The sequence below is a fragment of the Sebastes umbrosus genome, chromosome 16 (assembly GCF_015220745.1).
Source record: "Sebastes umbrosus isolate fSebUmb1 chromosome 16, fSebUmb1.pri, whole genome shotgun sequence".
NCBI classification, from domain to species: Eukaryota; Metazoa; Chordata; class Actinopteri; order Perciformes; family Sebastidae; genus Sebastes; species Sebastes umbrosus.
This window is the reverse complement of record NC_051284.1, coordinates 16086285-16102450: the sequence shown is the minus strand read 5'-3', so window position 1 is coordinate 16102450 and position 16166 is coordinate 16086285. Positions and strand designations below refer to the sequence as shown.

Genomic DNA, 16166 nt, shown 5'->3' with positions numbered 1-16166 from the left:
TTGGTGTAGTTTCCTATTTGCTATACCCTACTTTGTCCTCTCCTTCCCTCTTTTCCTGTCCTCTCACCTCTTCTGTCCTCTCCTTTCCCTTTTTCCTTTTATTTCCTCAATCCTTCCTTGCTTTTCTTCCTTACCTTGTCTGGTCCCTTTTTATCCTTTCCTCCCCTCTTTTCTCCTCTCCTCACCTCTTCTCCTTTCTCCTCTCTTTTCCTCACCTCTTCTGTCTACTCCTCCCCTCCTCTCTCCTCCCCTATTCTTCCTGTCATCTCTTTCTTTCTCCATTCCTCTTTTCACCTTACTTCTCTTACTTCCTACCTTGTCCTGTCCCCTTATTTCCTCACCTTGCATCTCCACTTTTGGCTCTCTTTTCCTTTCCTCTCTTCCCCTCTCCCCCTTTGTCCTCTTTCCTCCTTTCCTCTCACCTCTTTTTTCCTCTCCTCTCCTCTCCCCTTTTCTCCATTCCTCAATTCTCCTTTCTCTTCTCTTCTACTCTTTTTTCCTCTCCTATCCTAATTTCTCCGCTCCTTTCCTCCCCTCCTCTCTCCCCTTTTATCCTGTGATCTCTTCCTTTCTTCTCTCCTCTTTTCACCTCTCCTCTCTTACCCTACCTTGTCCTGTCCCCTTTTCTCCTCACCTCGCCTCTCCTCCTTTCTCCTCTCCTCTTTTGTCTCTCCTCTCCTTTCGTCTTCTACTCTACCTTGTCCTCTTATCTCCTTTCCTTTCCTCTATTCTCCTCTCTCCTACCTCCTCTTCACCTCTTTTATCGTTTCCTGTCTTTTCATTTCCTATCCTCTTTTCTCCTCTCCTCATCTCTTCTCATTTCTCCTCTCCTATTTTGGCTCTCCTTTCCTCTATTCCCCTCTCTCCCTCTGTCCTCTCACCTCCTTTCCTCTCACCTCTTTTGTCCTCTCCTGTCCTCTCCTCTCCCCTTTTCTCCTTTTTTTCTCTCCTCCTTTCTCCTCTCCTCTTTTGACTCCCCTCTCCTTTCTTCTCCTACCCTACCTTGTCCTATTACCTCCTTTCCTTTCCTCTCCTCCTCCTCTGTCCTCTCGCCTCCTTCCTCCTCACCTCTTTTATCCTTTCCTCTTTTCTCTCTCCTCTCCTCCTTTCTCCTCTCCTCTTTTATCTCTCCTCTCCTTTCTTCTTCTACCCTACCTTGTCCTCTTATCTCCTTTCCTCTCTCTCCCTCTGTCCTCTCTCCTCCCTCCTCCTCACCTATTTTATCCTTTCATCTCTTCTCATTTCCTATCCTCTTTTCTCCTCTCCTCGTCTCTTCTCCTGTCTCCTCTCCTCTTTTGGCTCTCCTTTCCTCTATTCCCCTCTCTCCCTCCATCCTCTCACCTCCTTTCCTCTCAAATCTTTTGTCCTCTCCTCTCCCCTTTTCTCCTTTTTTCTCTCCTCCTTTCTCCTCTCCTCTTTTGGCTCCCCTCTCCTTTCTTCTTCCACCCTACCTTGTCCTATTACCTCCTTTCCTTTCTTCTCCTCCTCCTCTGTCCTCTCGCCTCCTTCCTCCTCACCTCTTTTATCCTATCCTCTCTTCTCATTTCCTCTCCTCCTTTCCTCTTTTCTCTCTCCTCTCCTCCTTTCTCCTTTCCTCTTTTCTCTCCTCTCCTCCTTTCTCCTTTCCTCTTTTGTCTCTCCTCTCCTTTCTCCTTCTACCCTACCTTGTCCTCTTATCCCCTTTCCTCTCTCTCCCTCTGTCCTCTCTCCTCCCTCCTCCTCACCTATTTTATCCTTTCATGTCTTCTCATTTCCCCTCTCCTCATCTCTTCTCCTTTCTCCTCTCCTCTTTTGGCTCTCCTTTTCTCTATTCCCCTCTCTCCCTCCGTCCTCTCACCTCTTTTGTCCTCTCCTGTCTTCTCCTCTCCCCTTTTCTCTTTTTTTCTCTCCTCCTTTCTCCTCACCTCTTTTATCCTTTCCTCTCTTCTCATTTCCTCTCCTCTCTTCCTCTCTTCCTCCTCTGTCCTCTCTCCTCCTTCCTCCTCACCTCTTCTATCCTTTCCTCTCTTCTCATTTCCTCTCCTCTCTTCCTCCTCACCTCTTTTATCCTTTCCTCTCTTCTCGTCTCCTCTCCTCTCTTCCTCTCTTCCTCCTCTGTCCTCTCTCCTCCTTCCTCCTCACCTCTTTTATCCTTTCCTCTCTTCTCATCTCCTCTCCTCTCTTCCTCTCTTCCTCCTCTGTCCTCTCTCCTCCTTCCTCCTCACCTCTTTTATCCTTTCCTCTCTTCTCATCTCCTCTCCTCTCTTCCTCTCTTCCTCCTCTGTCCTCTCTCCTCCCTCCTCCTCACCTCTTTTATCCTTTCCTCTCTTCTCATCTCCTCTCCTCTCTTCCTCTCTTCCTCTCTCTCCTCTCCCACCAGAGGAGAGGAGGAGGAGGAGGATCTCCCCGACAGGCCCGGCCCCCTGCGCTCTGACTCGTCCACACTGTGTGACAGCGGAAGGCTGGGCTGTCCCGAGCATTATCTAAACACTCACACACACACACACACACACCGCCTCTGACACACACATATGCACACACACACACACACACTCAGTAACTGCCTGTGCCAGAGCCTGCCTGCGCGCTCAGCTCAAGCCCTCTTAAAGCTGTTTTTCTGCTGGAGATCAGCGAGAGCTATAACGACACACAGCTGCCTCTGCTGAAGACACAAGGACAAGAGGAGAACAGAGGGAGGGGAGAAGAGGACAGGAAGGAGGAGAGGAGAGGAGGAAACAAAACCATCAGCGCAGCCTCTTAACTTCTGTGTCTCTCTCCGGCGGTCCGGTGCAGTCATTCTTCAGCAGGGAGTGTTTTCTGCCGTAGTTCAGGACTTTGTGAGAGAGTGGGGGGGTTGGAAAAAGAAGAAGAGAGGTTGGAGTTCACATGACATAATCGGAGTGAATGGGTTGCCATGGTGACTCACCCAGGGAGCCTGACCCGTGCAGAGTGAATGAAGGGAGCGCCTTGGACGCCAAGTGAACGATAAACTAACGGAGGGGAGTCACCAGAGAGAGACAGAGAGAGAGGAGAGAGAGAGGAGAGCGAAGGAGTGGTGGATAACAGAGGGAGCACAGAGGAGCGGAGCAGAGGTTGAGAATGGAGGACGGGTTTTCCAGCTACAGCAGCTTGTATGACACCTCATCACTGCTACAGTTCTGCAACGGTAAAACTAACTAATCCTCTCCTCACACTTTCCTCCCCCTCCATCCCCCTCTATTCCCTCAGCTGCATGTTGTTTCTCTGGATTTGACATGTCACCAGCTGACTGGTTGAACTTGAAGTGAAGGTGTGTGTGTGTGTTTGTGTTGCAGACATAATCCAGCTTTGGTGACAAGGGAGTTCAACCTGTTTATGTGTTTGTGTAGCCTAACATTGTGCCAAACTAGATTTGATTTAGTGAACATTTAAATCAAAATATCTACCAACTCCAGAGGGCATTTACAGAAAAAAACCTGTAGAAATTAACAGGAAGTTTCTGTAAATCAAGGCCAGAATAATGTCAACACTCTGTGTGTGAGCCAGCTGCCATCAAGAGAGCTAATAAACAAAGACAGAGGGAGGACGAGGAGCAGTCCTTTTGCTCACAGCAGCCGCCCTGATTACTCTGGTTCTGCTTGATATGATGAGGGGTATGTTATGAATATATTTCTCCCCTGTTGGCTGGATTGCGATCAGTTTGCTGAATGAGACAGAGCAGAGATGACAGAACAGGCCACTATTGCTCATGTTGCTCTGCTGCACTAATGTAATTTATTTGCTGGCAGAGGAAGAAACCATACTTCAGGCTGCTAATGTTATGGGTGGGAGCGGGTGACTCAGGGAAGGAGGAAAGCAGCATGACACATCAGTATGACATCAGTTTAGGATTTATTTCCAGTTTCTATTAAACCCTTATGTAAGATCCCTCTCCTAATGTTTAGAAAAACTAATAACTATTCTAAAAAATGGTGCATTTGTGTATTCAGAAGGATTTTTCTTTCCAATTTTGTTGTTAAATGTGTTGCTCAGTTTGTTGCCTGCATACTGACAAACTAGAGTTAGTGATCCTCCTACACAAAGGGGATTATCTCCAACACAATAACCGGTGTCTCTAATAGAGACTACTACTGAAGCAGAGACTGTAAACAAAGCTGTTTGAGCTCCACTGAACCAGCTAAATAAAGATAGAATTAAACATTTATCACATGGAGAAAAGAAGAGTCACCCCTCTCATCCCCCTCAGCATGGCATCCTCATTGTTTTTAATGTACGACTGACATTTTTCAGTGTGTACTTACTTAGCAGTTGCAGTCACTGTGTGGTGGTTAGTGAGCGTAAGCTATCACTGTTGAAGCATAGAGGAGTAACGTAATTGCCATTGGTGGATAATGAAAGAATCAATAATGTTTACTGTGCTGTGTAAGCACTAGCAGTCGATGGGATGAGGGAAGCCTATTGTTTGACAGAGGAAATCACAGATGTGGAATTACTCAGAGGTATCTCCCGCCATGGATGCGGGGTACCTCACTACTTTCATGAATCACGGATGAAGTGAATCCAGTTAAAAGCTTTTATCCCTCATGGATTTCCCTCATTAAATTTATAGCAATCATAAAGGAGGAGATGCAGACAAAGAGAAACAGATGAGTTAGAGAAGCTTATAGTTGAGGTATAGCTCATGCAAACCTGAAAGATGTTTGTAAGGTTTTATATATTCAGTGTAAAAAAAAAGAGATATGACTATTTTCCTGCATATTTTCCTTCCCTCGGTACATCAAGTCCATGAATTAAATGCTTCATTTTTGATGGTATGCAGTGTAAGATCACTAGTAACAAGGATGCAGGAATAAGTAACAAAAGTGAAACATCAAGTTAAGTCACAATAATTGATTTCTGATAACCCAAAGTAATGGTACATGTCCACAGCCTTCGTCCTTTCCACGCTTCCCATTCATTTTCTATGCAAGCAGCCGTGCAATGCATTCTGGTAGAGTGGCGGAGCGATTCGACAGACGGACCGTCACATCGCCCGCTCCTCATTGGCATAAAGTTGAGGTCTAGTCTACTTTATGCAAATCAGAGGAATCTGGCGCGACAAGCCGCCTCAGGAAACTCCTGAGAAACTAAGCGTTGTCGATCCAAAATAAGGAAAGATTCAGCATCTGCATGGATTATTTCTCGCATAAAATGTTTTTCCGGAACACATTTCGGTGAACTATATTCATAATGTGAGAGAAGAAAGTTTCCAAACGAGCCGCCATGTTGGTTCCGGTTTGAAAGCTGTGAGCAGTAGCTCACGAGGGACAGCATTCATCCAATCAGGTGCCTGGTGCCTTGTGTCTAGTGGCAGCCCATCAAGCGTGGACATGTACCGTAACTCACGTGTTGTATTCCTGTGTGATAAGCAAAGTGCTGACGGCGCCAAAGATAACAACTGAGGTTGGATTGACCTGAAGAACAGGTGTAACCGGCAGAATTGGAAGTCGTAGAGGAAATCACTGACTGTCTAAAATCTGTGGTGGCAGTTAAAGCATTACAGTATGTATGTGTCACCCTTGAGGCTCAGTGTTGGTGACAGGTGAGAAGTTTAGTGTCGAAGCAGTCAAGCACTTCGTCTTTGAATTTAGACTTGAATCCAAACTACACTTTGTCCACTCAGTCTTTAGTCAACTTGTGTTTACGCAATCCAAAGTCTCTTTTTTTGACTGGACCGCAGAGGGCCAGCCCTAAAAAACGCAAAAGTGTGTCGCTTAGTGACTGACTTACTGACTGATGATGCCGAGTGTTGGAGTTTCCTCATTGGCTGTTGCTCTTTCAAAATTAAAGGGCGGGAGCAGTCCTTTATCTTTAGGGCAACATGTCCGGCTCATGAAACTAGGCGATCTAGTTCTAAAATGAAACAAGATTCAGCAGTGGCATAGCCTATTGCTCGCTTAAAATGTTTTCAGAAGTAGATTTTGGTGGATTGTTTAGACAGAATAACAGAAAGTTTACGAGCAGGCCGCTGTGTTGTTTCCTGTTTGAAACAGCAAGCAGAAAACCAATCACATGCATTCAATGTCACCACTTGAACGGCCAGTTGAGTGAAGCAGCACGTCCCCTAGTGTCCTCGCCTGACCTGGTGGACATGTACCGCTGGATTTAACATTAGAGACACGGTCCAGCCATATAATCGGTTTTGACGGAGTCTCGTTTCTCCTTGTACATCTTGCCATGTCATGACCAGCAACCAGAGGGAGAGCCTGCGAGTCGTCTGACACTGTGAAGTTGTTTGTAATCCTTTACAATGTCATGTTTCCTCTCTGAGAGAGAGTCGATGAAATAAGACGTGCTGCTTTGAGGCTGTTGCCAGGGATTTTCCAACCTCCAACCCCCTGCTTTCTCTCTCTCTCTCTCTCTCTCTTTCTCCCTTCACACACAAACCGAACACACACTTCACGGCAAGGCAGCAGCGTTTTGTTCCAACAGACTGCTTAATTGGGTGAGCCTTAGTTAAGATGTGTGTGTAAGTGTACAAGCTACAGCGACGGGGTGTACTCTCACATCTGCAGGACCAGTGTGTGTGTGTGTGTGTGTGTATTGGGCCTGTCGGCCAAAGTGATATCATATTGCTCTGCCTCTGCCGTCCAGCTGAACCCAGATCCGCTCAATAGCAAAAGTCCATGATGTCATTCATTCGCCTCTCTCTCTCAGCCCGTGTGTTGTGGAGCATCCAACCAGACTAATGTTCAGAGACTAGGTCAGCTAAACTGCAGGCAGGCTGCATGCTTTGTCCTCAGGAGGTCGGGGCTAGCTCAGGCTAACTGAAAATTAGCCCCATTACACACTCAGACGCCCAGACTTACCGGCTGATTACAGCCGATGAAGGAAGAGAAGCTTTCTTTTCTGTGTTAAATCACATTTGGAAGCTGCTGGTCCTGGAGAAGAGGACAGTTTTCATTGAATTAGTCGGTGTTGTTCACCTGGTAATGAGATTGCTGTTGTTTTTATTGAATTCAAACATGTTATCTGATATGAGATCGGCAGGAAAGAAAGTAACCATGTGATGTTATCATCACTTTAAAGCACCATCCTGGTTGTTTTACGTACTTTGCCTGATGTTACATCAGAATCAGCTTTATTTGCCAAGTACATACACGTTTATCACCGGTTTTATGCATTGTACTTACACAGAAATAGAAAAAATAACAGCCAGGGACAAGGACTGTCAATAGACAGAACTGTCATGTTCACAAGTGGTGATAAAGTAGGTGTTTATGTAAATATTATAAAAGGCACCAATGACCAACAAAAAAAAGAGAAATAATATAAAACGTTAAGAGTTCTGTAAGTTGTGACAGGTCAAATAGTGCAAAGAAATATTTACTGAAGGGATACACATGGGCTGGATGATTATGTACAGTATGTGCATGCATAGCTATCCATACAGTGAGTACATTACCAGCAACCATTATCCAAAGCTTACCATAACTTTGGAGTTTGATTTCATGCGTTCCTACAGTAATTGATTTCCATTCATTGCTCTACAGTTTGAAAAATCAACTTACGAAGGAATTGCTATCTCTTTTATGTAATAAGCAACCAAATTCATGTGGCATTTTTCTACATTGTCCCGTCTGCTTATTGTTCATCTTCTGGCTTCTGAATATACAACATGAGAGGAATGTTTTTTGACACCCGAATGGCAGATTATGGAGCATCCTTGAATGCATCACCAAGGTACAATTATGTAATATCTTCACTTAGATGGGTTACGATAGATGTTAAATAACTGCAAGACTAATGACATTCCCTTCAGGCTCAGCTGTGCTAATTAACAAATGTTAGCATTGCTAACACGCTACACTAAGATGGTTAACATGGTTAGACATGAGCATGTTAAGGTTGTCACTGTGAGTGTGTTAGCTGCCGTTGGCATTAGCACCGTGCCTAAGTTCAGCCTTACAAAGCTGCTAGAGTCTTACTTTTGTTTCTTGATAAATGACCAAACAAGATAATCAAAATTGTTGCTGATTAATTTTCTGTTGATTGACTAATTGATTCATCTTCTAGCCGTTTCAGCTCAGTTTAAATCTCCACAAGTTGATTTTCACATTACACAGAGGGATGCATGGAAAGTAGAAAATCTAAACTCTAGAAACTTTTGAAAGGCTCTGCTTTGGACCATGATTGGCTAATATGTTAAGTATGTGAAATGTGTTGCAAAAATGCACAATCATCAGTGTAAAATCATGAGTTAATGCGATTCCTTGTTCATTAGCTCCTGGTGCACCAAAAGCTCTTGATGTCTTAATAAGAAAATGTGTTAATAAGTAAATCCGGCTCACTTACAGCGCCGTAATACAGATGATCACACACCCGTGTTCATCTCAAAGCAGCCAGCCTCTCCATCCAAACAAATCCATTCGCCTGCACTCATTCGTGAGATTTGTTCATTTATCTTCTGAGCTAATGATGTCGGCTCAGATTTGGATCAAACATGCTTTTATCTGTGTGCTCCACACTCACACGTTGTACTGTACACCCACAGGCAAACTGGCACAGCCCTCACCTTACCGGTACCTTACCGTGATGGGAACCAAAACGTGCCAGCAAGACAAGTGGGGGGGGGGGGGGCATGGTGAGGAAGGGAAGAGAGATACGGAGAAATTAGGAGCAAAGTGAGTGCACGAGAAAGAATAGAAGTTTGAATTAGTGGGAGTGCAGATGGATGGGACAGGCGTTCAGGGCGGAGAGGGGAAATTAATAAAGACGGAGGCTCGTTTGATGTGTGTTGGAGGTATTTTGATGCACAGTAGAGGTGACACGGCTCCAGCCAGCCTCCTCCCCTTCTTGGCTGAGCATCTGTAGGTATCTCCATCCAAGCCCTGATTGATGATGGCACGTGTAGAGGGATTAGGATTAAAGCCCCGCTCACGTTACCAACCACAGTAGCCACGGAGCGATGCCAGGGAGGAGGAGGTGGAGGTGTGTGTGGGTAAAGTGGTAGACTTTTGTTTTCCTCAATTTAGAGAAAGTTCAGCTCAAATGATATTGATAGTAGGGGTGGGACAAAAAATCGATTCACCTATGTATTGCAATTTTTTTTTTTTTTTTACGATTTTTAAATATATGTTTTAATGCCAGAATCGAAACATTTGCTTAATTTTAGTCTATGCAGAGGTAGAAGGAAGTTACCCATATACTGACATTTATGTTAAATGCATTCAAACGGAGCTGACCATAGTTGTATAAAGAGAATGGAGCTGATGGGGAGAGCTAGCAACAGACTTGGCGAAGTTAGCGGAAGTATACACGTGACTACGTCCGGTTTTCAAAATAAGGTGTCAACAAAAGAAACTATATACAAAATACAAATATGAAAATAAGATTAATTGGATTATATTCACAAGAAGTATAAACATTACATGTCCCTTATAAATTAAAAAGAAAATACCACTAATTTGTGAGGGAAATTTGTAAATAATGCCTGACAGCAACTGATATATTTGACTTCAGGACATCTCTGACTACATACGTGCTGAATATCAAACATTTTAATATATCAATTTAGATATTTTTATAAGTCAAAGTCCCTAGAAGTGTATTATTTAATAGGAACTTTACTCTCTTTGATTTATTATAAATTGTGACTCTCAGCTTGAAAATATACTAGAAAATATCTACTCCTCTTCCTCATTATCTCCTCCACTCCTGTTCTGCTACATTATCTACAAATACTACTACGTAAAACCTGCTGTCAAGCTGACCTGCACACTATTTCCTCCACTCACATAAAACTGGACAAAATGTCAATAGAGAAAGCGGGGGAGAGGGGAGTGTTGGGGAAACGCTGCGTCTCTCTACCATCATTCATCTGTAACTGTGACCCGTACCAGAGCAGCAGTTTAATAAATATCGACCTGAATGGGATAGCTCATCCACTACTGGTGATTCATTTAAAGGTTGACATTGATTTCCCATTGCTGTGTCAGTGAGAGCATACACCACTCTCCGTTTCTTTTTTAATCTCACTCCGGCCCCCCGTCAATGTCGCTGGATATCTTTTTTTATTATTTTTACCCCTCTGACTCTCAGTCCTTCACCTTGTTTCACTTTCTCAAGCTCTTTCTGTTTTCTCTTCGCCCTCATCATTACGTCAAACCCTCTCACGCTCTTTGTTTGATCTTGAGCGAGTCAGTGCCCCAAGTGGAGCTCAGAGTGCTCTTCTGTTTTTTAAATCTCCAGTCAGACAGTCAGATATTGAGCGGGAGGTTTTAGGGCCTCTGTAGTCACGAGTCACACCACCCCCCCTCCTACTCCTCCTTATCTCCCTTGCTGTTTTTCTCCCCTTTCTCCTGATCACGCAGCGCTCGCCTTGCACTTTCTCTTTCACTTTCATGATGCAGAATAGAGAGCCATTAACTGATACGCAGAGAGACAGTGTGTGCTCATTAAACATTACAGCTATTCTGACTATGTGCAGTAGATACCCGTGTGTCTCCTGCTCTGTGGTGTGTTGTCTAAAACAGCAGATTGTGCTGCAGGAGAATCAAGCTGTGTGTGTGTGTGTGTGTGTGTGTGTGTGTGTGTGTGTGTGTGTGGTCTGTGGTAGTCAGCAGATCTGTGGCTGTCCTTGTTGCCAGTTGAGAAATGATACCACTTGCGTTACAAAAGCAGTTGGTTGTTCACGTAGGGTGACCAGGTGTCCCACTTTACGAGGGACTGCACAGCATCCTATCTTAGTCCGACATATTGAGACGATGTCCCACATTTTCATTGGCAAAGTCAAACAACTGCAGGACAGATGCTTTTTTTAAATCTGGCTTTTATCCAATGGCTGTGAAGAAAGCAGGGAAGGCTGTCATCACGGGGCTGTGTTTGCTGTCATAGTGAGCACACATGGGTCAAGTGCAGGTTAACATTTTAGCAGTAATGTGTACAGCTCTGTCCAGTATCTGCATACATGCAGAGCGACGCCAGTGAACAGACTGACATCGCTAAGGCCTATTCTGCCCCACACATCTAAAGGGCAGTGATTAAGACCAAGACTGAGTGAAAATATTCTGATGATATTAGGGCTGATTAAAATATTTAATCACGATTAATTGCATGATGGTCCATGATTAATTGCGATTAATCACACATATTTTATCTTTTCAAAATGTACCTTAAAGGGAGATTTGTCAAGTATTTAATACTCTTATCAACATGGGAGTGGGCAAATATAATTGCTTTATGCAAATGTAGGTATATATTTATTGTTGGAAATCAATTAACAACACAAAACCATGACAAATATTGTCCAGAAACCCTCACAGGTACTGCATTTAGCATAAAAAATATGCTCAAATCATAACATGGCAAACTGCAGCCCAACAGGCAACAACAGCTGTCAGTGTGTCAGTGTGCTGACTTGACTATGACTTGCCCCAAACTACATGTGATTATCATAAAGTGGGCATGTCTGTAAAGGGGAGACTCGTGGGTACCTCTAGAACCTATGTTCATTCACATATCTGGAGGTCAGAGGTCAAGGGACCCCTTTGAAAATGACCATGACAGTTTTTCCTCACCAAAATTTAGAGCAGGTCAATCACACTTTTGTACATTAGTTTGATGTCAGCTCCCTATAAACCTCTCTATAAAAGTATTTTTTTCCGCTTCAGTTAGGCATACACAAGTCTTGTTAGGTGGTTTGGTGGTTATCTTGTGATACGTTGTGTTTTATTCAGAAACAAGGTCAGAGTCGGCATGCTCATGGAAACAGCCTCTTGGTGAGCCGGCGGGCAGAAGATACCATTTGTTTGAACTGAGTATTTCCCCTCTCTTCTCTCTCTTGTCTTTTCCTCCACTGACACACATTCACACAGCCTCATCCTCATGACCCACTAAAACAATCAGGCATGTAAAGCAGTAGTGTGTGAGTGTTTATGCTTAATATATATACTGACTCTGTGTGTGTATGTGTGTGTGTGTGTGTGTGTGTAATGCTTCTGGCAGTCGAACATGAAAGAGTAGTACTCTCTGGTTGCATATGTGTATGTGTCCATCTTCAAGTTTACAATGTGTGTGTGTGTGCATACCATCACGAGGTCAGGAGAGGAGACACGCAGGCTGCATGAGTCCTTGAACAGGATGTCATTGATGGATAAAAATACCACGAAAGAGCCAGAAACAGAATGGTTTGTGAGGACGCTTCCACTCCACATGGTACCACTAAATGTGCTCACAAGAGCGTTGACTTCTACCCGTGGGGGAGGGCGACTAGTCATAAATCACACAAGTCAGCAGAATCCCATGGAGATGCCATTATTTTTCTTTCTCCGCTTGCTGCTCAAAGTATCACCAAAGCTATTCTGTTCAATCAGAGAGACACGAGAAAATAAAAGAGGGATTAAATTATGATTTTTTTTTTTTTTACATATGAATATGCTGTAAAGTGCACTCAGGTATTCAAATAGGATTCAAATTAGTATGCAAATGATTTCCAGCACAGATCATCAGTGTGTGTCTGTGGAGGACGGAAACTGCCAAAATAAAAAATAAATGAATAAATAAGTAAATGACGCGATAAATACAGAAAAGCAGCAAAATAATGTTAAAAATAAATCTAGCTATTAATTAATTGATAAAATTCAACATAAATTAATATTTCTGTTTTAATTTGATTTATTTATTTACCTTTTATATTTATTCCCTTATACATTTACTTTTCTGTTTAATTCCACTTTTATTTGAATTTTAAAATGTGTTTTACATTTATTTTTTTTATTTATTTTATACTATCATTCATATTCATTTTTAAATGTATGTATTTATTTATGTGTTAAAGCATTTATTTATTTGTTTATTTATGTATGATTTTCCCTAAGCATGAAGAAATGTAAAAAGAAAAGTATGAATAAATGTATAAAGAAAAGAATACAGAGATAAATAAGTTTGGTGAAATAAATAAGGGGTTAAATGCCAAATTAAAACAGAAATATCAATTAATTTTACATTTTATCAATTAATTAATTACTACATTTATGTTTTTTATATTATCTTTGCTTCTTTTAATGGCATATTTATTTTATTTTTTTATTTTGGCAGGTTCCGTCCTCCATACATGTCTGCGTGAGCGCAGGTAGTCCGCATTCATGTGTGCACATGCATATCTGTGCATATGAAGGTCTGTGCATAAATCTCCCTTTTAATCCCACAGTACGTCACCAAACCATTTAAAATGAATTAATGATCAGTTCAGTTACTGTGGCAAGGTGAGTGTTTGCTCGATTATATTTATGGTAATTATCTCAATCAGCGTATTGTCTCCAGTGGGCCTGAAGTCACGGCCCACTGATTTGCTCATCTCTAAACCCTGGCCATGGATTTCATCTGGCCAGTTGTGATGTGAACAGATATAATTAACCTCTCGGTGCCCGTGGTGCAGCTCCCAGAGGCTGCCCAGCACCCTAATTGGTCTCTTACACCTGCTGTTAATGGAGGAACCGAGGGGGAAGCCCCGGCTCTGCATATGTGTGCGTGTGTTTGTGTATCCCCCGTTGCATGTGTTCAGCCGGACTGTAACAGATGGAGAGGGAAACAAGGAGAGTCCCATTAGAAATTCCATTAAAAATAGATTCATCAAGAACACAGCTGCAGAGATGAGAGGAGAGAGGATCAACATGATTATTTGGTTTGTTTTGCCCTCTATTGTTGTCAATTTGTCAGTTTCAATGAGGGGCTAAAGGATAAGTCCATGCTTTAACAAAAATTGACTTGTAATGTGCGTTGTTCTGATTGGCCAGCTTTGCTGTTACAGGACATATTTTTTGTTTCAAACTAAATTTCATGCTTTAACTTCCAAAAGTTCTAGTGCAGCAACAATTCTGTATGATTTCATCATAAACATCACTGGAATCTCAGAATCAAAGAGCAAGGACTTTCTTTTTTTACAGTGAAGGTCAACAGTTACGCAGCCAGAAATACATTATATGAGAGAACAAGCTACCAATGTCATTCTCAATTACTCAGAATAAAAGCCTTACAGATACACAGATACATATTTAACTTGAAATAAATAGAATTAAATGCGCTAATATGTTTGTTTATTTCTTAAACGTTCTTCAAAATTAAAATGAGTATATATTTAAGGTGCACAGGGTTAAAAAAGCAGCTAAACAACTAAAAAGGTTTCAATTTGCAGGCATTTTAATGGGACATGTGCACCAAACCATGATCAGACTGATCATAGCATGTTTTGCATGGGGAAAATGCGAGGAACACCACACTGCCTTTTCGTTGCCCAAACAGAGCGTTTTTTACAGTTTGCTGTGTCTTTATATTTTATATGTTGCTAGGCAACCACCAAATGAATGCTAACGTCACCTTATTACAAACCATGAACTCTAGACCCAAGTTGTTAATAGTATAGTTTAAATAAATGAAAACAACTTACCCAAAATCTTAAATACCACAAAATTTCAGATCATGGTAACTACAGTTGGTAAGTTCATAAACAGTAGCTCTGGGTAACCAGTCGCATCATAGTTACTATGGTTGGTAAAGTCATAAAGCTCCGGGTATCCAGCAAGAGTCACTACAGTGAGAAAAAACATTGGGCTTTTTTTCCACTTTGAGTACAATTTTGAAACCGCGAGGCTCACAGAGCGGATAAACGTGAGGTGCTCAGCAACGCAAAAGCAGTGCACAAAACACTTCAATCTAATTGAAAACAATTACAAAAAGCTACAGTAAAACACACTCTGTGTGATTAGGGCCAGAGAGCACAGCCAGCAGGTCTGACTCCACTGACAGGCGGCTTCTTGTCATGTTTTCATGTCTACCAGGGATGACAGAGTCTGATCTCACATGATGATGGGAACTCGCAAATACCACAGTGACTGCAGTCAATGATGATATCTGTCTTTCTCCAGCAGCCAAAAACCTGTCCATTAAGCCATTAGCCACGCACAATAAATGAACAACAATTTGATAAATCTTGTATTACCCATGGCCGTCTTCAAGGCACCCACTTTGGGAACCACTGTTCTACAGACCTCGGTCTATGTTTACGTTTAAATCTGGGAAGCCACCACTGACGGTTCAGCCCTGCAGAAACATAGAAGCTGATTAGTCCAATCACATTGCAAGGACTACTTTTCCCAAATGTATGAAAACTTTACAATTCATTCTTTCATTCATTCATTAAAGATCTTTGACAACATTTGACATTTCCTGAACAGCTAAAAAGTGAATCGGATGTTTCGTGGAAACCTTTAATTTAGTAAAGCAGAATACTTCCCTCGTACAGTCAGCTTGATCTCACACATGTCAAAGTGGCTTTGTGAGGTTTATCGCTCACTCAAGTTATACACAGCTGGATGTGACAGGCTCAGGTGTGTTTTCCGGGCGATTATGTCAAAGCTCTGTTTCTGAAAACATACTGCATGTAGAAGCAGACGAGGCTGGTTGAGTGGAAAGCCAGAATAGTAAATCATCACAAAATAACTCCAGCGAGTGCGTTGGTGGGTAGAATCTGAGAGTAGAAACACACCAAAACAAAACCGTTTTTAATATCTCTCTTCAGTCTAGTTGTGTAATGATCTCGTCTGCTGCCAGCACAGCCTCTGTGTGTTCTCTCTCGTCCAGATGGCAGATATATATGATTGGCCGATGTTCAGGATGCTGACAGTCTCAGTGTCTCTGTATGTGTGTGAGACCATCCTCACACCATGGAAATCTGGTTTCCCATAACAACACTGTTACTGGATGGAATAACACCAGCGCTCGCACACACACACACACACACACACACACACACGAGTGTCCCGCCTCCTGTTCCTTCCTGGTTGTTTGTTACTGAGGGACAAAGCCCTGTTTTATGTGGAGAAAGGTTGAGACTGAGAAAGAGGCCTGTGTCAGAGCCTGGCCTCTCGCTGCCAAGCATGACTTAGTACTTCTGTGGTCTGTTTCTGCCCTAAAAGTCACAGCAAAAAGAAAGGTGTCTTTCTTCAGCTGTTTGCTGTTTGTTACTTTTTTGTCAATTCACTTTGTTCACTTCTAATTTAGACACAGATATCATATACAATTTAGCTTGTTGTTGTCCTTATTAGCTGAACTCTATAGAGTGCTGCAGGGATGATGTATTTTTAGCATTGTCCTGGGTTCCCTCGACAAAGAGCCAATGGGATTATGCCCTTTGGTTTTGGATTATTGCAGAAAATAAACTCTGTGACAAA

General features: G+C 42.6%; 1 protein-coding gene across 7 annotated transcripts in view; it reads left to right on the top strand.

Moving 5' to 3' along the window:
- eml1 (EMAP like 1) overlaps window positions 1-16166 on the top strand; it is a 63791-nt gene that overhangs the window by 14822 nt on the left and 32803 nt on the right. For 2 of the 7 annotated variants that reach the window (XM_037796810.1, XM_037796811.1), the window contains exon 1: window positions 2411-3145. The exons of 1 other annotated variant lie outside the window; for it this stretch is intronic. In XM_037796810.1, the coding sequence (XP_037652738.1) occupies window positions 3079-3145 (67 nt within the window). In that variant the 5' untranslated portion in view covers window positions 2411-3078. Of the gene's footprint in view, window positions 1-2398; window positions 3146-16166 lie in introns of those variants that run through there. 4 more of the 7 variants (XM_037796806.1, XM_037796805.1, XM_037796807.1 and 1 more) reach the window with 4 other exon arrangements.